The sequence below is a fragment of the Balaenoptera musculus genome, chromosome 16, assembly GCF_009873245.2.
Source record: "Balaenoptera musculus isolate JJ_BM4_2016_0621 chromosome 16, mBalMus1.pri.v3, whole genome shotgun sequence".
In the NCBI taxonomy this organism is placed as follows: Eukaryota; Metazoa; Chordata; class Mammalia; order Artiodactyla; family Balaenopteridae; genus Balaenoptera; species Balaenoptera musculus.
This window is the reverse complement of record NC_045800.1, coordinates 15696839-15719012: the sequence shown is the minus strand read 5'-3', so window position 1 is coordinate 15719012 and position 22174 is coordinate 15696839. Positions and strand designations below refer to the sequence as shown.

The window sequence follows — 22174 nt, the reverse complement described above, 5'->3', positions numbered from 1 at the left end:
ATGTCTACGTTTTCATACAAAATCGTCATGTTACTTCCATCGGAGAAACAAAGTGAGTGAGAACGGCTGAATTCTTAAAACGTAAGAATGACCGTGTCGCCGGAAGAGGGGGGCGGCTGCGCCCAGGCCCGACTCCCGCCCCAGTCAGGCCGCGGCCTCTCGGTGCCTCTCCCGCCCCCGCGGCGTGTGGCCCCCGCGGCGCAGGGCCGGCCTGGCCTGGCTGGGCCCCACCCCCGGGCCGCGGCGGCGCCCCCTGCAGGCCGCGGCGGGCAGAGCGGGCGGAAGGAACCCGAGCCGAGCTGCCACCGTGTCCGAGCCGGAGGCACCGCCGCCGCCGCCGCCGGAGTGTCGCGGGCCCGGAGTCCGCCTGGAACACCCTCCTCGCCGCCAGCCACGTCGCAGCGCCCGCCGGAGCCGCCTCGCCGCCCGCGCACAGCCGAAGCGGCCGGGCCGGGCCCGCCTCGGCCCTCTGCTCGCCCTCCCCGCCCTGCACCGGCCTTCACTCTGGAGCGGCCCCGGCAGCCGCAGCAGGGGCGGCGGCGGCGGATCGAGGAGCTCTCCAGGTCGTCCCGGGAGAGGCTGCTGCAGTCCCGGGACAGGATGTTTTCCAAGTTCACCTCCATCCTGCAGCACGCCGTGGAGGCGGTAAGGCCTCGGGCTGCGGGCGCACGACAGGTCGGGGATGGCGGCCGGCCTACGCTCCCGCGCCGGCCCCGGGAGAGCCCGGCGGCCTCGGCCCGGCCCTCGGCGTCCCCGGCCTCGCGGAGGGGCGAGGCCCGGGGCGGGCGCCGCGGGGTCGTGCGGGCGCCGGGGCCGCGGGCCTGGCTCCGAGTGGACCCCCTGCTCTCCTTCCTGCTCCGGGCCGGCGTGGAGCCCTTTCCTTCGCTCTGGAGGGTGGGCGGGGGTCCCCGGCAGGACCGGCCCCCCGGCCCGGGTCGGGGGTCGCCCGATTCCTCCGGTGGGGACAGGGGAGTCGGGGAGCACCTGGCAGGGCCACAGGGCTGTCGCCCGGACTCCCTGGCCGTTACCTCAAGTGGTCAGCGTTGACCAAGACAAAAGAAACGGCCTAACACCGCTTGGGTTTGTTTTGTTTTGGGGGGTGGGGAGGCAGGAAGGGGTGCTCTTGCCGGGGGCGCGGCTCTGGCGAGGAAGCAGCCCACCCGACCCGGTTTCGTAGTCTGGTCAGCTCTTGCTTTCACAGGCCTTGCGGCCGAACTCATTACTGATTGATGCGAAATAGGCGTTTGGAGGGTCTCGTCGAGGGCGCTCTAGACAGCTTCCAAGCCCTCACACAGCACCGGGACCATCTGTTTCCTTTCTTCTCTTCCTTTCCTGGACGCTCGTCGTTTTTCCTGCCATTGTACCCTCCTTTGAGGATTTTAGACACAAGCATAGGGAGACATTACTCAAATATCCGAACACTAATAAAAGAGAAGTAACTAACAGGAAAATGTCTTCCTGCTGTTTCAGTGAAAGGGGTCGAGTTGCTTTACTCCGGTTGTTTTGCTTTACGCTGGCAGAATTGCCCAAATTGAAAAATGCACCCTGTGAAGTTCATAACAAGTGCAGTTTTGCTAGACGTGTTACTTTGCTAGTTTAAAAAATGTCATTCTCTATGTTCAGTTTGAGTGATACAGCACATTCAAATCTACACAACTTTAAGGAAAAAAAAAAAAAAAAACCCAATTGCAATAGAACAGTTTTTATGGCCAGATAAAAATAAAATGGATTTTTTAAACTCAGTAATGGAAACAAAACTTCAATACAATTTTTAAGTGCTGTGTGGGAAATGTTTAAGAGTCATTTTAGCTCTACTACAAGTTCTTGAGAAAATGAGTGTATCAAATCAAGCAAGACAGGGTTTTTCATAGATGAAGAGCAGTATTACTCATGAGGGAGACGACAGTTTTAGACTTTAAGGCAACTTTTAATTTTCCTTTCTTGGCTTATACACAATCAATCTACAGCACCTTATTTTAAGAATTTAACTGAAATTTATAAAAAACAGTGATATTTACATTTTATATTATTCCTTAAAGTACCAAGAATCATTTAATTTTTAACACTCAATACAGCTAAATACTGAGATAATTGGGAATAAAAATTTATTACATTATTTATATTCTTTACTAATTCAGGCTGATATTTACAGAAATAAGTAGTTAGAAAAAGAAAGATGGCTTTCATGCTCTCCCAGTAAAGACTCATTTTTGTCCAGAGACCTGTGTTCTCTGTCTGCGTTATCTTTTTATAATTGTATATGTTAGCATCTACCAGATTATCCATGTAAATTGTCTGACTCTGGCTCTGTAATATCCAGGTTCTCTACTTTGCTGAGGTTAGTGAGAAAAAGTTAAGAGTGGATTATATTCACCTGGTCCTAGGAGTTAATGCACTGCATTTAGAAAAGTAATGTTTTTATTTGCTTAGCATTAATGTTTTCAGCTGTGATACTTCCCAGTTTACCTTGATAAGAGGTTCAATCTTGTGAAAAATTTTTGGCATACTTTTTTTTTTTCCTCTTTTAACATTCTCTTGGGAATGAACTCATACGTAATGCTGAATAAGCCATCTTTGTGGTATTTGAAGAATATTTTTTTTTCCTAGCCCAAGATTGGTTTACATTTATTCAGTTCTGTTTCTTTATTTCCTTGACATTTTTTTCTGTGTACTAATCTTACCATTCCTCAGTTTATTTCATTAGCTTTTCTCTGTACTCCTTTTAATTTGTATGCCCAATTAGCATTTTCTGATACAGTATTGCAATTATCAGAATTATCAGGATTCTACAGAGATGGGAGATAATCCTATAAGCAGATTCTGACATGACCTTTTTTCAGTTGTGTCATTGTGTGAATCTCTAATGTTTTCTCAGCAGTTTTGGTATGATTATTTCCTAGGTTTCTTTCTTTTTTTTTTTTAAATTAATTTATTTTTGGTTGCCGTGGGTCTTCGTTGCTGTGCATGGGCTTTCTCTAGTTGCAGCGAGCAGGGGCTACTCTTTGTTGTGGTTCTTGGGCTTCTCATTGCCGTGGCTTCTCTTGTTGCGGAGCACGGGCTCTAGGCACGCGGGCTTCAGTAGTTGTGGCACGCGGGCTTCAGTGGTTGTGGCTCGTGGGCTCTAGAGCGCGCAGGCTCAGTAGCTGTGGCACACGGGCTTAGTTGCTCCGAGGCATGTGGGGTCTTCCTGGACCAGGGATCGAACCCGTGTCTCCTGCATTGGCAGGAGGGTTCTTACCCACTGTGTCACCAGGGAAGTCCCTTCCTAGGTTTCTTGATTCAATCGGATCAGCCTTCAAATGGTTTTTTAGGGTCAACCAGATACATATTCATTTAAATGGGGTTTAAGTGTAGAGTTTTCCTTATTGTTTAATTAATGGTTTCTTCACATTTCCTGTTAACTACTTAACAAGGATGAAATACAACTAAGATGTTTTCAAAGATCAGTATTTGAAGATGTGTTATTAAGCTGATAGACTGCATTTTGAATTTAGGGGAGAAATTCACACCTTGATCAAAAACAAAAACTGTAACGTAACTCTTGCCTCCTGTTTCAGAAATGACAGTTTTCCCTCAGCATACAAATGATTGGCCAGTAAGAGTTATGAAATGAATCTGTTCTTTTAGCCAGTTGCCACAAGTCACACGTCTGAAATCAGGCCTCCCATGTAGTTCTGAGGTGGATCATTTTAGTACAGCTTCTCCAAAGGATAAATAAAACACCTTCCATTTAGTACAATTCAACATTTGTTGAGGGCCTTTGTCTATGTGAGGTTATCTGCCAGGGACTAATATCTTTTAAATTCCAGTCAGTTCCATCCTTGAGGGCAGATTTATTCCAAGAGGATAAAGGGCAGTGTCAGGAAAGAAAGTTTCATCTACCTTAACTAATTAATTCAATGGATGTCATCTTTCAGAATTTGAATGCAACATTTTCTTTTTAAATTATAGTTGAGTTAATGATGATTGTTGGGACCAGCAATTCCTTAAAAATCTACTCTGCACTAGGAATTAAAACATCAGATGAAATATATGTAGTGTTTTCTTAAGTGTATTATTTTCCAACAAGTGATCTTTAACTTTAGTCCTTTAGTCATTCAGTAAATATTTTATGAGCCCACCAAGAAAGCATGGCACAGTGCGAGTTCACAGTGAGAATGCATTGGGAGACAAAACAAAACACTGGTTAAAGTACAAGCAGTGCACAAGAGTGTGGCCTAGCCCCTAGAGCCAGTCAGAGCAGGGTTCCAGGCTTGCCTCTGCCCCTTGCTTTTTCACTAGACAAGTTACTTAGTCTTTGTACATTTCAATTCCTCATTGTAAAATGGAAATAATTGTACCTATCTGATAGAATTGTTGTGAAAATTAGGATGAGATTGTGTATATGAAGTGCTTAATGCAGTGCCTGGCACATAGTAAGTGCTTAATAAATGTTAATCATTATTATTATTATCTGGATGATTGTTCAGCCAGTGAGTTCTATAGGAGGAGGGGAGTAAACACTTAGGGTTGGAGTAGTTGCAGAAGGCTCCCTGGAGGAAGTGAGACTTGAGCTGGACTTTGGAGAGGCAGAGAAGATAGGATGGGCGTCTGGAAAGTTGCAGCGGGGAAGAAGCATTTTAAAAGATCTGGGCATGGAATGTTCATGATACATGTGAGACTGCAGATGTGGCTTTGACAGCACTAGTTCTCATCTGAGTTATCAATGTAGGTAGGTCCTTTTGTGTGGTAGGCATTTTGGAGAAAGAGAGTCCGGGTTTCTAATTACAAGTAGTGTTTCCTTGGGCAGGTCAGTTAATGACTCAGGCGGTCTTAGAGTTTATTGTGAGAATTTAAGACCACATGGTAAGTGTAAACTTTGTAGCACTGTGCCTGGCACATAACTACTCATTAAATGGTAGCAACTGCTGTTTATTCACTCAATGAATGTTACTGAATGCTTACTATTTGCCATCATTGACTTGGAAACTGGGGATTCAGTGATGAACAAGATGATAAAATCTTTGTAAACTCATTGAGTTTACAATCTAGTGGAGAAGATGGATAACTCAACAATTACAGACATGGGATAAGGGCTGGGAGAGAGTGAGCAGTCAGTCAGGGAGCGGGTGCCGCAAATGTGTTTGGAAACGACTGTAACCTCGGCAGGAAGTCTGGCAAGACTTCTCAGAGAAAGTGATATCCACGTTAGATATTCAGGTCAGTTTTTGGTTGAGATCGATCGCATGAATTTTCAAAAATTTAATCTCTGTATTGTAAGAAGTTAACTCAAATTAGAATCTCCTCATGCTGATTCACACATCTTTTTTTTTTTTTAACCCAGAGCGTAAATGTTTTTATGTAATGATAAAACATATGTCTGGCATGTTATAATTTGAAATGAAAGAGGCAAGTTTACTAGGAAGTTTTACCTAAATAAGAAAATTTATTCATGTTTGAACAAGATTGTTACTGAATTATTAGCAACTTAGAACTGTTTCACTGTCTCTGTAAATAGGTTTCTTATTTAAAGCAAATTTCTGCAAGAGATTCACAAGTAAGCAACACCATCCTGCTTTGAATTTGACTGTAACAGCAAAGGCCCCGACACAAATCATTTAAGACCTCTGATTTAGTAACTTTCCTTGTAAATAGAGTTAAACCCCGTGGGTGAAATAATCTGGAACAAGGATGCTGTAATTCCATATATACCCTGGAAATACCCTTGGAAAAATTTAACAAGTCATAATATTTACACATAAGAAACTAGGTACATTTTTTGAAACACCAAATTTCATTTGGGTTTGTCCCAATTGTTAATACATAATTAATTAATAATAATTGTTAACACTACATAAAGTTGGTGTGTAAAAAAACCAGGCCCAAAAAACAAGAGGAATTTTATGTGTTTTGAGGAAGATTCTAAAAATAAGTAGCTGATTAAAACAGACTTTTAATCTAAAAATTTCAGGAAGATTATTTTCCCAAGTTAATTCTTTCTTTCCTATTTTTCTTTTTAATTGTTTTCTCAATATCCTACAAGTTATTTCTTTCCCCATGTTCTTGAATTATGTAATCCCAAAGGTTTTAACTCCTTTGTTAAAGATATTAAAGTCTTTTAAAATTTTTCATAGCATTCTATTTGGAAATGAGATGAATATTTATATTTTCTTAATTCAGTACTATTCAGAGTGGTACGAATATGCACAGATGAAAAAGCTAGCATTAAGATGTTGATGATTGCTGAAAATTTTTCAGGTCCATTTTTTTCCTAAGCACAGTTCATCTTCTGGATTGAAACACTTAAGATGTCATGACCAATCTTTATAATTTGCTCAAGAGTTTGGAAATTGTTTTGACAGGGTTTCGAACTTTGAGGTCCCTGCAGGAGACTCCAAGAAATCAAAATGGAACAAGTAGAAGTATAGGAATAACATGACCTCTTAGGTCATCTGTTTAGATGAATATATGAAAATGGACGATTATGCTGCCATAGTTTAGGTTCCCAAAATAGAAACCTATTTGTTCTTTTTTTTTTTTTATAAACTTATTTATTTTATTTATTTTATTTTTGGCTGTGTTGGGTCTTCTTTGCTGCACGTGGGCTTTCTCTAATTGCGGCGAGCGGGGGCTAATCTTCATTGCATTGCGCAGGCTTCTCGTTGTGGTGGCTTCTCTTGTTGCGGAGCACAGGCTCTAGACGCATGGGCTTCAGTAGTTGTGGCACGCTGGCTTCAGTAGTTGTGGCTCGCAGGCTCTAGAGTGCAGGCTCAGTAGTTGTGGCGCATGGGCTTAATTGCTCTGCGGCATGTGGGATCTTCCTGGACCAGGGCTCGAACCCGTGTCCCCTGCATTGGCAGGCGGATTCTTAACCACTGCGCCACCAGGGAAGCCCGAAACCTATTTGTTCTTAAGTAAACTGGGTCAACTCTACTTTCTGCCCAAAATGTATTGATGCTACTAGGACGGAGAGAGAGTTCTCTCTCTTTCTCTCACTCTTTTTAAGGACAAGAAAATGTTTTACAAGGTACATCCAAATCTTTTTCTATCCATTTAACACCCATTTGAAATACTTGTAAATTTCCTATGAGATGGCTGAAAGGATATGATTTTGGGCTTAAAACTCCTGAAGTAAATTTCAAAATTAAAATGTAAAACATTTTTGACTTTGTGGAATTTAACTTGGTAGTGTCTTGTTCATGTAGTTATTTTGCTAAAAATATGCACTGTCTAATCTAGGCTTAAAAAGAAAAGATTCACTTCTGTATGTCATTGAAAATACGGAACAGTTTTAATCTGATTACAGGGTTGACTTTGGTGATGTGTAACTAATTACATAGCAGCCTTTTTACTGTCTTGCATTTCAAAGTCCTAGGTACAAAGATCCCTGGTTATCGATAATTCCATTTTACTGATACTTTAGTAATAGAATATTGTGTTTTCATGTAACGCTGTTACTTTTGAAGCCATATATATAGTAACTGGTATCAGGGAGGGGAAAAAAAACCCCAATACTATAATATAATAATAATGCTGATAAATGTGTTTGTCCTCTTTCTTAATAAATCATTTTTACTTTCTTGGATTTGACTCATTTTGTTTCTCTTTGATATTGACATAAAGAATCAAATTAAATCTCACCCCTTATTCTTATGCTGCTTTTGCATCATTAGTAGACAAATACAGAGTTATACTTAATGGGAAACTCCTAATGCCATTTCCTTAATTGCTGTGGTCTTTTTGTTTGTGTTTGTGTAGCTTGCACCTTCTCTTCCTTTACAAGAAGATTTTGTTTATCACTGGAAGGCAATTACCCATTACTACATAGAGACTTCGGGTAAGAAACAATGCTAATATTAATTAAACAGAAAATTTGTGAAATGCTAAAACACATTTCAAACTAGTTTTCAAAGTTATTTTACATTAAACTTAAAAACAATTTATTTTACTTCTAATTCCTCTCGTAGATTCATTCAAAAGTATATCTGTTGAACACCTACTATGTGTAAGCGTTGTTCTAGGCACTGGGAAATATAACAATCAAACAGACAAAAATCTCTGTCCTAACAGAGCTAATGTGTTGATTGGGAGGAAGCAAACAATAAATAGACAGGTATACATAGTGTGTCAGATGATAAGTGCTAAGGAGAAGATGAAGCAGGCTAAAAGGGATAGAGGTGTGTGTTGGGGAGTGGGGGTCAGGGGCAGATGGCTATTTAAGATTAGAGAAAGCCTTGTTGCCCCAGGTGACTTCTGAGCTGAAGTCTGAAGGAGGAGGAAGCAAGCCTGGGGGCACCTGGGGGAGAAGTTCCAGGAGAGCACCCAGCGCACAGTCCCTGAGGCTGGAGCGTGCAGCACTTGGCTTATACTAGGAACCACAAAGAAGTGTGGCTAGAGCAAGTGAACAAGGAGGGAAATGGGAGGAGGTGACAAAAGACAGGTGAGGGTGCAGATTCACACAAGGCCTTGTAAGCCATTGTAAGGGTTTTGGCTTTTACTCTAAGATGGGAAGCCGTTAGAGGGTTTTGAGCAGAGGTGTAACATAATCTGTTTTAAAGGAATCACTTTGGCTTCTGTGAGAAAATGAGATTGAAAGTATGCAGAGGTGAAGCTGGCAGCACAGTTAGGGGACTATTGCAATGGTCTGAGAGATGATGGTGGCTCAGACTAGGGTGGAGGTGTAAGAAATGATTGTCCTCTCGGTATACTTTGAAGAAAGCTTTGTTGGTGGATTGAATATTGGATATGAGAGTAAGAGTCATGGATAACTCCAAATGTTGGGGATTAGGCGGTTGGAAAAATAGAAGGGCCACTCACTGAGAATGGGGAGACTGCAGGAGAAGCAGGTTTGTGAGAGCATTGTGGACATGTTTAGTTTGAGACGCCCATTATATATGCAATTGGATATGTCAAGTAGACAATAGGAAATAGGAATCTGGAATTTAGGGTAGAGGCCTCAACTAGACATATGGAATTGAGACTCATCAGCATGTAAGTAGGATTTAAAGCCTTGAGACTGGGTGAGATTATCTAGGGATAGCTAAGGATAGATGGAAGAGGGAAAGTGTTCAGGAACTAAGCCCCTGCACTCAATGTTTAGAGATTGGGAAAATGAGAATGACAGCAAAGGAGATTTTGCTTTTGCCAGTTCGGTAGCAGACAGCCAAGAGAGAATGGTGTCCTAGAAGCTGGAGGAGGAGAGAAGGATCCAAGTGTCAAATGATGTCAAAGCTGATGAAGGCTAGGAACCGATCATTGGATTCAGCCATGAGGAGCTCGTTAGTGGTCTTGATAAGAGCCCTTTTAATAGCAAGGAAGAGAGAGGAGACCTGATTGGAGGAAGTTTCAGAGAAAATGGACAGAGAGCCTATATAGACAGTGTGTGAAGACTGCTCTCTTGAGGAGTGTTAGTGGAAAGGGGGGCTGAGAAATGGAGCAACAGCCACAGGGGAGATGTGACACTGAGGGGGTTTTAAATTTTTTGTAAAGATGGAACATACTGCCATTTGTACTTTGGTGAGAATGATCGAGTGGAGAAGGAAAGGTGGGTACGAGAGTCATATGAAATCATTTCTGAGCCGTATCCTTCAGTTGGCAAGTGGGGTATGGGATCCTAGTGCATTAGTGGAGGCTTAGCCTTCATAGACTTGTGGACAGTTCAGCCATAAAATTAAGGCAGAAAGAAGAACATATGGGTGTAGATTCAGGAGAGGGGTAGACATGGTATAGGGAGTCTTTGGAAATTATTTTCTGGTTGCTTCAATTTTTCTTAGTGAGTAGGCTGAAGAGTGAATATGGGGAAATGTGAATAAATTAGGTCAAAGGTTGGCAAAATTTTTCTGTAAAGTGTCAGATAGTAAATATTTTAGGCTTTGTAGGCCATACAGTCTCTGTTGCAACTCTTCAATTCTGTTGTTATCGTGCAAAAGCAGCCATCAACAATAAGTAAAAGAATAGCATTCTTTTGTTCCAATACAACTTTATTAAAACAGATGGCAAGCCTGGGTCTGTCCCATGAGCTGAAGTTTGGCAACCTCTGAAGTAAGGAAATAGAGTAGCCTTGCTACATAGCGCTATGGGCTCCCTTGAGGAATGTATAGGTAAATGCTAGTGGATGTGCAGATTGGGCACATGTTTTTTAACTGAAAGGAAACATGAAAAAAAAATAGTTGATCTGATAAGCTGATGGGGTCATAGATAATTCTTTAAAAGAAAGAAATTCTTCATATTTGTATAGTAAGTGAAAATCAGACTATCTATATCTGTATATACACCTTTAGGTGTAAAATATAATTTCTACCTTAATTTGGATGTTTAGACAGCAGATCTACAGAAAAGTTTTTTGAGAGGAGCTGCCTTTTCAAATGACTATTCTTAGCCCTTGTGAATTTTTCACCCCTCCATGGTCTTAAGGAAATGCTTTACAGGAAAGCCTATGAGTTCTTGCTTTAAATGATTTTTTTGCAGTCTCGTAGCAGAAACAAGTGTGTACATTACAGTAAAGTATGGGACAAAAGGTGCATCAGGCACAGAGAGAGAAGGAAGAAGGGAGAGATAGGAGGCAGTGTCTGACCTGGGCTTTAAAGGATGAGCAGTAGGTTTTGAGGTAGGTAAGGAGGGCAGAGGCGTTTCAGATAGAAGGAATAGCTTATGCAAAGGCACAGGGATCTATAAACATGGTTTGAGATGAGAGTGGACAGCAGAAACTACATCTTCTTGAGAGCTAGGATTTTAATCCTGTCAAGTCGAATTTACAGTTCATTTATTTCTCAAAAAAAAAGTCATTTTGATTATTTTTCTCCATAAATAAGTGTAATCAGACCATGCTTAAATATTCATTCTTTCCTGGAATGTTGATATAAAGTCTGCAGTAAAACAGGTGAAAAAACATTTTTAAAAAGCAAATTTCAAATAAAATTACACACTATTTTTTATTAGCCCTAGGCTACTCATTTTAGAAGAATATGAAGTAAGACATCATAAGTTAACATTTCTTGAATTCTTACAATGTGCTAAGGCACTGGGCTTTACACAGAGTATTTCGTTGAAATCATACGATAGCACTTACTGGTGTTGATTAACTCCATTTTACAGATGTTGGTGCTGAGGCTTAAACAGTTTGCCCAGGTCATCCAGCTAAAAGTGACAGAGCCAAGATTTGAATTCAAGTTGCCCAACTCCAGGTCTCATGCTCTTAACAACTGTCCCATACTATATCAAATTTGATACATATATGTCCTCCTGGGAAACAAGAGTGACCCTTCTCTTTCCATTGTTTTCTCCATAAGGCTTTAGTATTATGGTTTAGTCTGTGTGTGTGTATATATAATACATACATGTGCATATGTACCGACAAAGCTTTAAATCATCAGATACATAGTATACCAGGATTGTGTAGTATAAACTGTAGCAGTGCTAAGTAAAGGAGAATAGAGACGTAAATAGAGACGTAAAAAAGAACTTGTCATTCCCTAATATATTTTGTATTTAGACATTCTATAAAACTTCACATTTTATTGAGAGTAATTTAACCCTTATGTAATAAAGATAGGTTAATAAAACCATGTGTTTTTGATATGTAAAAAGTATCCATGAATTTTTATTTTGAAAAATCAATATTTTATAAGAATTCTCCTGAGAAGCAGCTTTTACTTTGGGAGTAGGTATCTGCTAATGAGAGGAGAGGTCAGAAATTTTTAATAGAGGGATTTTCTTTGGGCTCCTCATGTTTTCAAATCTGGAGATGAATTGGGGACAGTAGGTGCATTGTTACAAAGCAGTGCAGCAGTGAGCAAAAACAGAACCTGTCCTCTCCTCATATCCTACGTTATTCAGCTTAACATTCACGGCCAACCTGTTTCTATATAAAGAGACCTAAAGTTTAGATCTTCTGAACTGGCTAATTGAAAAAAATTTTTTTTAATTATAAGTGGGTACAAAATTCTGATGTTACTTTTATTTTTTCTGATCGTGTTCCCATTCCCCATATAAATGGCTCCTTTTCTGAATTACTTTGCGTGAATATTAGCTTATAGACTATCTTTCAGAATATAGATTGTTTTTGAATAAGATATAAACCTCACTTAAGTGTGTGTGGTTCAGATTTTTCTGTTTGAATAGGAACAGGGAAATATAAAGAGTATTTTAGGTGCAAATGTGCAGATAAAAATGTTTGAAAATTTGATGAATGTTTTTATTGTTTAGATGATAAAGCCCCAGTGACAGATACAAATATTCCATCTCATCTGGAACAGATGTTGGTTATCTTGATACAAGAAGAAAGTGAACGGGAATTTGGAGAGACGGGGCCATGTATGGAGTATTTACTTCATCACAAGATCTTGGAAACATTATATACCTTAGGGAAAGCTGATGTAAGTTCCTAATCCACGTGACGTTCTTGGGCATGTAATATATGTATTCATGTCTTAGAGATAAAGAAGCTGCCAAGCACTAAATTTAATTGTAGAGTTGTGTATTAAGTATGGCAGGATTCAAGTCAGTATGTGGAAAAAAAAGAAAATGGTATGGCCTCTGTGAATGTGACTTTCGAAGCTCCCAAATGCTCTAGACAACAACTGGTACTTAGGCTGCTTAGAATTACAGTGTCAACATTTGTGAAAATAAACTCAAGTGCAGACGCTCAGAATCAAAGGAAATGAGTAGGAACCCAGTGAAAATTGGGTTACAAAAATAGGAAGTATTATTCATAATCCTGAAAGAAAATATCACTGATTATTCTGACATTAACTCTACTGATGAGTGGAGCCAGTTTCAAGTAAGTCTCTTTGGTTAATCTTCCTCCTCTTTAAAAACTAGGAAGTGATCACCAAGGGGCCTCCCCCAGCTCTAAAAATCTGTGGTTCTGTTCTGTGAATTTCTATAATATATGATGTGAAAATCAAACTAGAAAAACCCCAAGCTAATAGACGTGTTTAAACACCAAATAGAATTATGAAGTAGTATTGAAGACAATTTCCTTTTAACTAAATCTGTAATACTCCATTTCATTTCTAGGTTAAATTCATTCTGTTTATATTTTCTAGGCAACATGTTTGCTCCCTAACACCCTCCGATTCATTCCCCTCCTCCCTTCTGTTTCCTGTTCCGTGGAGAGAGGGGTTATGCAACATTATATTAAACAAATATTAATTGACTTTTGAGCAAATATTAGTAATTATACTACTAGGAAATTTAGTTTGATATTGGTGATTATAAGTATTGTGTTTTACCTGAATAATTGAAGGTATTTGCTATCTTAAAATATTATTGTGCTTAAGATTATAGCTTATGCTATTTCCAGGTAACGTGTCTATGATGGTGTTTTGGAAATACTTCTTTTGTGACCATATTTTAAATCTGAGGCAGAATAAGCAGGTTAACTATAGAACATATAACCTTGTTAACTCATACTCTCTTAATCTACAACATGAGGAATCATCAGGTATACCTACTTTTCAGCAAATATTTAAAACAATTGGCATGTTATCAAAACTTATTTATTAAATATTCATTGCCTATAGTAATCATAATGTAAATAATTTTGCAACTAATTTAGAACAGCATTGTTAGAATAAATCACAGCAGTTTATACATAGGATTCCTTTATTTACATAATATGTGTTAGAAGGCTTCATTTCTCCTACACGTGTATGATGGAAGGTTATTGATTACCTGTCAGTAGCGTAAGCGATAAGATTCTGCCTTTGCTTTGGCTGGGGAGTTTCCTGTTACCCTAGCATTTAGAATATAAACAGGTTGGCATTGCCTGAGCCAAACTCCAGTCTCCATGGCACATTATCACCAGGCTATTTGTAATTACATCAGCCTGTGGTCTCATACACTATATTATAGTCCCAGATGTAATTTTATTTATACAATACCAGTCAGTAATAATTTCATGGAGAATTTTATTCTGATAAAGTCATTAACTGGCTAATTGCATTGATTTTTGAAGGTGGAATATATTCATGTACATTGCCTCTCCTGTTTTTTAAGCTTTTAAGTAAGTATGTTTGCGTTGTCTGTTTTTTTCTTGTTTGCTTTTCTTTTCTCCTACCCCTAGTGCCCTCCGGGGATGAAACAGCAGGTTTTGGTGTTCTATACCAAACTTCTGGGGAAAGTCCGGCAGCCACTACTTCCACATATTAACGTGCATAGGCCAGTGCAGGTATTTTGTTCCCTTTACACAAAACTTTTCAGTTTGCTTCTTTTCGTATAGAAATAATTTTATATGATTTTTCTAAAATAACATGCAAATTAGCAAATACTTGAGCTTTCTTTATGCATGACGATGTATTAAATGCATTTCATGTCTTTATATTTCTCTTTTAAAATTTTATACATTAATTTTACCATTTACTTATTTCCATGACATCTCAAGGAGAGTTTATTATATAACTCATTAATTTTTTAGAGTAACATATTTGAAAAACTTACTGCTAGTAAATTTATTTTGATATAGGTGATTGTAAATAGTGTTCTTTCTGAAAAATGCAAGGTATTTGCATTATTTGAAAATTTTAAATACCCTGAAGGTAAATGAATGGCTGTTTACATGTTTATAAGAAGTAACCTAAGTTTAAACATTTGTTTTAAATTTTTTGACAGAAATTAATTCGACTGTGTGGTGAAGTCCTTGCAACGCCAACAGAAAATGAAGAAATTCAGTTTCTCTGCATTGTGTGTGCAAAGCTGAAACAAGATCCCTACTTGGTTAATTTTTTTCTGGAGGTATGGTATACTTCCTGTCAACCTTCAAAGTATGTGTGTATTAAAATTATTATGAGAATTGAATTCTGTGAATAATATTAGAAGGAATTACTTCTTTGGGAATCAGATAGCTTGTTTTACTTCCCAGAATTTTCATTTAAGAGCACTGTTTTATTTTAACCTGAAATCTCCTGAGAAAAACGATTCTCAAAGAATGTGATTGAGCCAGATGTATGGGGCAGTATAGGGGCTGGACAAATACAAAGCCAAGGCTTAGAAGGAGTACAGCTTGAAGGGCAAATCAGGGAGAGAGAAGTCACGGGAATTTATAAGCTATCATATTTTCAGCCAGGCTTGCTCAAGTGCAGAGTGTGGGTAACTTGACCTGGGGTAAGGATGGTGTGTGCAGATTTGGACAAGATGCGAAGCATCATGAGTTACCTCCCCACCCTGGTGTAACAGTTGGAATTGCTCTATTATCTTGTACTATCTTTTCATAGCTGTAGTCACCGAATCATAGTTTACTTAATTGATATTTGGATTTTATTTCCAGTTTTAAATTAGAAAATAACTTTTATGTATTTCCTGCTTTCATTTACTTTTTTTCAGCAGTGAAGTCATTTAGGAATATATTAGAAAAAATGTTGTTTTTCTTGTTAAAAAATGTTTTTTCTTGGGGCTTCCCTGGTGGCGCAGTGGTTGAGAATCTGCCTGCCAATGCAGGGGACACGGGTTCGAGCCCTGGTCTGGGAAGATCCCACATGCCACGGAGCAACTGAGCCCGTGAGCCACAATTACTGAGCCTGCGCGTCTGGAGCCTGTGCTCTGCAACAAGAGAGGCCGCGATGGTGAGAGGCCCGCGCACCGCGATGAAGAGTGGTCCCCACTTGCCGCAACTGGAGAAAGCCCTCGCACAGAAACGAAGACTCAACACAGTCATAAATAAATAAATAAATAAATAAATAAATAAATAAATAAATAAATAAATAAATAAAAGAACGTGAATTTCTTAAAAAAAAAACAAACACATTTAAAAAAAAAAAATGTTTTTTCTTCTTTTTTTTTTTTTTTCAGATTGAGGTATAAGTTAGAGTACAACTCAGTCTTTCCGATCCACCATTCTATGAGTTTGACAAACACAGTCGTGTAACCACCAACACAATCAAGATATGCAGTAGCTCCATCACCTTACCATATGTCCTTTCCTGGTCATCCTGTTTCCACCTCTGCCCCAAGCAATCATTGATCTGTTTTCTGTCCCAAGTTTTCTCTTTTCCAGAAAGTCATAAAAATATAATCAGCCTTTTGAATCTGGCTTTTTTTTACTTCATATAATGCATTTGAGAGTCATCCATGAGTTTGGTCCTTTACATTGCTGAGTAGTATTCCACTGTATAGATGTACCACAGTTGTTTATCCATTCACCAGTTGAGGGACTTATGGGTTGTTTCCAGTTTGGGGCAATTATGGATGAGGCCACTGTAAACATTCACAGATTTTTGTATGGATTTAGATTTTCATTTCACTTGGGTAAATACCTCAGAGTAGGATTTCCGTATCATGTAGTAAGTGTATATTTGCAAAACTCTTCCTGAGTGGGTTTTTCATTTTGCATCCCATGGACACTGTATGAGAGTTCTGTTGTTCCATGTTCTTGTCAGAGTGGGTGTTGTCAAGTTTTTTTGTTTGGTTTTTAAAACTTTTAGCTGTTCTAATAGATGGGCCCATTTTTTATTCACTTTATTTAATAAGTAATTCAGGATCTTATTCTGCACTCTTACTGGAGGTAGGTAAACAATGAAGCTGCAAAATTGCATGAATTTAAATTTCTGGGTTATTGTTAAGGACTATGAATGCCTGATTTTCATGGTATGCATCATATTTTGAAAGTTTGCTTCAACATGGCTGGAATAGCCTTATGATATAAATGTATCAAATATCTCGATTTGACTAAGTATGAGATTTTTCTTCTCCAAGTTTTTTACTAAAGTTTTCTTAGATACCTAAGTTACTTTTTTTTTTTTAATTTTTATTTATTTATATTTTGGCTGCATTGGGTCTTCATCACTGCACGCGGTCTTTCTCTAGTTGTGGCGAGCAGGGGCTACTCTTCGTTGTGGTGCGCAGGCTTCTCATCGCAGTGGCTTCTCTTGTTGCGGAGCACAGGCTCTAGGCATGCAGGTTTCAGTAGTTATGGCACGCGGGCCGTAGAGCACAGGCTCAATAGTTGTGGTGCACAGGCTTAGTTGCTCCCGCGGCATGTGGGATCTTCCCCGACCAGGGCTTAAACCCGTGTCCTCTGCATTGGCAGGCGGATTCTTAACCACTGAGCCACCAGGGAAGTCCCGATACCTAAGTTACTTTAGATGCAGTAGATTTTCTTCCAACCTTAAGCTTTAAGGAGTTTTTCTCAGAATCTCCGAAACTTGTTTCAGAAGTACACAGCCATAGATCAGAAGCAGAGAAAATTTGCAAGCATATGTATGCCTGCCTGTTTTCAGAGAAACATTTACATTTCGACCTCAATACCAAGAACACCTTTCTGAATTAGTGTCATGACTGCTGTAATGCAGCATGTTTATAGCACATACTTCTCCAAAGCCTGAGGTGCTAGGTATCTCCATTTTCTGAACTGATCGGACTACTTATACGCTTTTAATGTCAGTTATTACAAGCTCCCTAGCATTAGAGTTATTTATATGCATTTTATTTTTTCTTCCTGGTCAGTAAGCTCCTTGAGGACAAGGACTCTATCTCATTAATCTTTAGGTCCCCACAGCTTCTCTGGTATCTAGCACAATGCAGAGTAACTTTAATTAACTCTTATTGAATGAATGAATCTTTAGAGAAATGCAGCTTTATTACTGGTAAGTAACAGATAGTAATAGAAGTACTTTGCAGTTCTTGAGCATGTATCCCCTGAAATCTAATTTCTCTGTTCATTTATATCAGCTAATAGATACATCTGCTGTGAATTAAGTGCAGATAGTAGATGAGTTAGAAACATTTTTGCCCTAAAGGAGTTCGTAGTCTGGTGATAAGACTAATGTTCAGATACTGTAATCTAAGGTAGAGTAAGGTGAGTATCATAAGAAAGATACCCCCTAATGCCCCCTAAATGTTCATAGGATGAAGAGATTACATCGGCCCTGGTCATTAGGAAAGGCGGCATGGAAGAGGTTGTCTTTGAAATGAGCCTTGACAGATGTTTAGATAAGAAGGGGTGAGCATAAGTAAAGGAGTGAAGATATGAAAGTTTGTGGTGTGTTCACATAGTTTAACTAGGCCATGTGGTAAGAAAAGGGCCTAGACAGATAGGTTGGAATTGTCAAAGGCTTTGAATGGCAGGATGAAGAGTTTGTACTTGCTTGCAGAGCTTTTTCAAAATGCAGATTCCTTGGTTCCACCTCCAGATATTCTCATTCTGGAGGTCTAGGTGAGACCCAGGAATCTGCATTTTTATCAGGCCCCACAGAAGACCACAAGGCCAACAGTCCTGAGTCACACTTTGAGGAACACTAGTTTAGGGAGTGAGTGCTGTTCTAGGATTACTCTTCCTCTTGCCATTCTTATCCCAGGTGCCACGCCCAACAATAGTATTAACATTTTAGATGGAATAAAATGTTCTACATTCATAAAGACTATGATATGCAATTGACTTTATAGGAAATAGGGAAGTTGTTTGGGATATTCATGTAGTTCCTCAGAATTGTTTTCTTTTAATATATGTGCTCTGAGCTCAATTTCTCAAGAAGATTGGTCTAAACTCTACTTTTAATAGTAATAAAGTGATTTATAATAACTGTCATATAACTTTGGAAGTAGAACTTTGAGTTCATTCAGCATTTAATGCACTTCTGTGATGGGTGAAACACTCTGATAGGCCCTGCAGAGAAGCGGGTTTATGATGAATTCTAACTTGTGTGAGTGATTTGACTTTTGCTCTTGTGTTTAAATGGAAAGCAAGATACTTTTACCTGGGAACTAAAGATTTGCTTCAGTTTAGATTCTTTTTGTGTTTGGGTGTATGTGGTGGGGGGAAGGGTCACAATATTTCAAGCAAACTTTAGTTTTATCCTCAGAAACACAAGTAAGAATGCCCTCAGAATGTTGGTTTATATTTACAGAGCAGAAGTATAAGGAAAAAACAGAAAAATCATCTTAGAAAACTGGTTTTAGAAGAGTCAACATTGGGGCAATGTATTTTTAGTAGCCTAGTGATTAGAAAACAATTAACTGCAATTGAAACTTCCTGAATCTTTTTTTTCCTCACTAACATCACTTGTTTTCAGTAGTAGTCAAATAGTTATCGCTAGTATTGTTCATTGTTTATAGTTGGTGTAAAACAGTTTGTAGATCGTGTTCTGAAGAGTATCATAAACGCCTATGTGATTTTTTTTTTAACATCTTTATTGGGGTATAATTGCTTTACACTGGTGTGTTAGTTTCTGCTGTACAACAAAGTGAATCAGCTATACATATACATATATCCCCATATCTCCTCCCTCTTGCGTCTCCCTCCCACCCTCCCTATCCCACCCATCTAGGTGGTCACAAAGCACCGAGCTGATCTCCCTGTGCTATGCGGTTGCTTCCCACTAGCTATCTATTTTACATTTGGTAGTGTATATATGTCCATGCCAGTCTCTCACTTCGTCCCAGTCTCACCTTCCCCCTCCCCACGTCCTCAAGTCCCTTCTCTACCTCTGAAACGCCTGTGTAATTTTAAAATATCTAAAACACAGTTTGTTTAAGTCTGGGTATTTTCACTTGTCACAACACGTATCCATTGCTACAGTGGCTAGATATTGAATGTTAATTTTAGAAAAACCCATTAAAATATGATTTCTATTACATAAGGCTTTTGACGTGAATCTTACAACACATGTATTCCTTTTCAGAACAAGTTTAAATCTCTGGCTTCTAAAGGAGCACCAAATGCAACTTCAGAAGATGTATTGAAAGGTCAAGATTCCTTGTCAACAGATACAGGACAGTCCTGTCGGCCAGAGGAACCGTCTGGTGCTTCTGGAATGGAGCACACCGAGTTAGAGGATGCGCCGCCTCCTCAGCCGGATGATCTGTCCACAGGCTTGGACAACCTCAGCATCGCTGCACTGCCAGAGGCCACAGTTGTTCGTCCAAACCAGGATTACAACTTAGTGAATTCTTTGTTAAATCTTACTAGAAGTCCTGTGAGTCATCTTCTTTACCTTTTTTTCCCTCTAACGTAATCTCAGTTATTTGCACAGGGAAAAAAAATCTATTTTTATTTTGGTGTAAAACTTTAAATCCATTTAAGTTGAATTTTCCCAAACAACCTGATGTACGTCTAATTCCAGCATTGAAGAGGTTATGTGTCTCTCCCCTCAGGATGGCCGAATAGCTGTGAAAGCCTGCGAGGGCTTGATGCTGCTAGTGAGTCTGCCAGAGCCAGCGGCCGCCAAGTGCCTCACGCAGAGCACCTGCTTGTGCGAACTGCTCACAGACAGGCTCGCCTCCCTGTACAAGGCCCTACCTCAGTCAGTGGACCCCTTAGATATTGAAACAGTGGAAGCAATTAACTGGGGGTAAGAGCTGCTATTTCTCTTTTCCCACAAGAGTGACTTCTTAAACCTACGCTTTTAAATCCATTTCCATTTTGCAATGATAGAAATCTTTAGTTTTGAAAAATATAACATTGCTAGTGATCATTAAACAGGATTGTGTTTTGAGACTTGTTTTAAAATTTGTTATCAGGAATGAATTGGCGTGGGACCGGTCCATCTGTTACATAGTTAAGCTATTTTCCCTCTGTGTGTTAATAGTGATCAATTACGACCTTAACTGTGTTAAGATCCATAACTTTATCTGACTATATTTTTTAAAAAACAAAACCCTGAGAGGAGGAATCTTCTCTTTTATAAATCAGCTCCACTGCCCCTGGGGCAGTCTCACAGTTCATGGCCTGCCTGTGTGGAACCTCGCCTCCCACCTCTTTGTTTCACCCCTTCCCCCCAGCTTTTAGGGCTCCCCCGTTGATTCTCATATGAAAATATGATTATTGAGGAACATTTATAAGTTATTAAAAACTGTAAAGCAGCATAAATAAAATTACCCATAATCCCACCACCTGTAAGCAGTCTAACATTTTGACATAATAACCTGTTATTGTTTCTCTGTGCATTTTTAACCCTGCTTTGGTTCTTGTTTTTTTCCACCCTATATTGTCAACATCTGCCAGACCCACTTGTTAACTTTACTACTGGGTGGTATTTTAAGGCAGGAAGAGAAGCAAACCAGTTATTTCCTCTTGCAGTCCTTTCTTTATGTTTCTTTCCTTCCATCCTAGTGGCTGAGAACCTCCGACTTTTCATTTCTGTTACTTGGTCAAATTTATGGTGGAAATATGAGGACCTATCTCAATGGTTTTTCTGCTGCAGCTCCATTCTGCTTCAGTCTCTCTCCACTTAATGAGTGAAAATTATTCACAACTTTCATTTAAAAGGTTTTCTCTTCTCTTTGGCTTTTATTTATAAAACCCTCTTCTGATTGTCATCCAGCATCGCCTGTGTAAATGTATCATCCATCGTGTGTGTTCATTCACGTGCCTTCATCTCCCCTCTTGTCCTGAATTGGATTAATGCTTTCGGATAACTTTGGACTTCACATTTCCTCTGTGTCCTATAGCTTGGACTCATATAGTCACAAAGAAGATGCTTCTGCATTTCCAGGAAAACGAGCCTTAATTTCATTTCTCTCCTGGTTTGATTATTGTGATCAACTCATAAAGGAAGCACAAAAGGTTTGAATATTTCGTTGTTTTTTTACTGATAACTTAAAACTGTAAATATCAACTAACTAAAATTTGAATCCTCAATTTACATTTTTAACTATGTCTTAATTGTCTTAGGATAGCACAGTTAGTAGTTTATATCCCTAAGTATATCTTAATTGTCTTAGGATAACACAGTTAAATAAATAAAATGAAATAAACCAAAAAAAAGGGTATATATACGTGTGTGTGTGCATGTGTGTGTGTATTACAGCTCTGGAATAAATCGAAGTTCAAGTTCTGCCCATATGTTTCTTTAAGTATTACAGCATAACCCTTCACAAGGTAACATTGGCCTCCCTGCATTTCTCCTCTTTGGGGAGATGTTAATACAATAAGTGACTGGGATAATATTTTTATCCTGTTTGTCTTTGTTCTTGGAAATTTAGATAACATGTAAAGGACCCAATAGCTAATGTCTCATCTAGGTTTATATGCCATCAACAAGATGGTCAGTAGTCAAGTTTGTTTTTTCACATTAATTCAGATGGAGAGTGCAAACTGACTTACGGATGTTATAAATTAATCTCTTTCCCATTTTAAAAAAAGATAATGATACTTATACTATGTTCTAGACTGCTGCTGTTGCTCTTGCCAAAGCTGTTCATGAAAGATTTTTTATTGGTGTTATGGAACCTCAATTAATGCAAACGTGAGTGGCCTCTTTAC

The 22174-nt window shown here is 39.2% G+C and overlaps 1 protein-coding gene across 1 annotated transcript in view; it reads left to right on the top strand.

Moving 5' to 3' along the window:
• The first annotated feature begins 242 nt into the window (after window positions 1-242).
• FAM160B1 (family with sequence similarity 160 member B1) overlaps window positions 243-22174 on the top strand; it is a 34638-nt gene continuing 12706 nt past the window's right edge. The window contains exons 1-9 of the mRNA XM_036828839.1: window positions 243-645; window positions 7738-7816; window positions 12184-12353; window positions 14045-14149; window positions 14590-14712; window positions 19593-19886; window positions 20065-20261; window positions 21361-21475; window positions 22081-22157. Of these exons, the coding sequence (XP_036684734.1) occupies window positions 601-645; window positions 7738-7816; window positions 12184-12353; window positions 14045-14149; window positions 14590-14712; window positions 19593-19886; window positions 20065-20261; window positions 21361-21475; window positions 22081-22157 (1205 nt within the window). The 5' untranslated portion in view covers window positions 243-600. The remainder of the gene's footprint in view (window positions 646-7737; window positions 7817-12183; window positions 12354-14044; window positions 14150-14589; window positions 14713-19592; window positions 19887-20064; window positions 20262-21360; window positions 21476-22080; window positions 22158-22174) is intronic.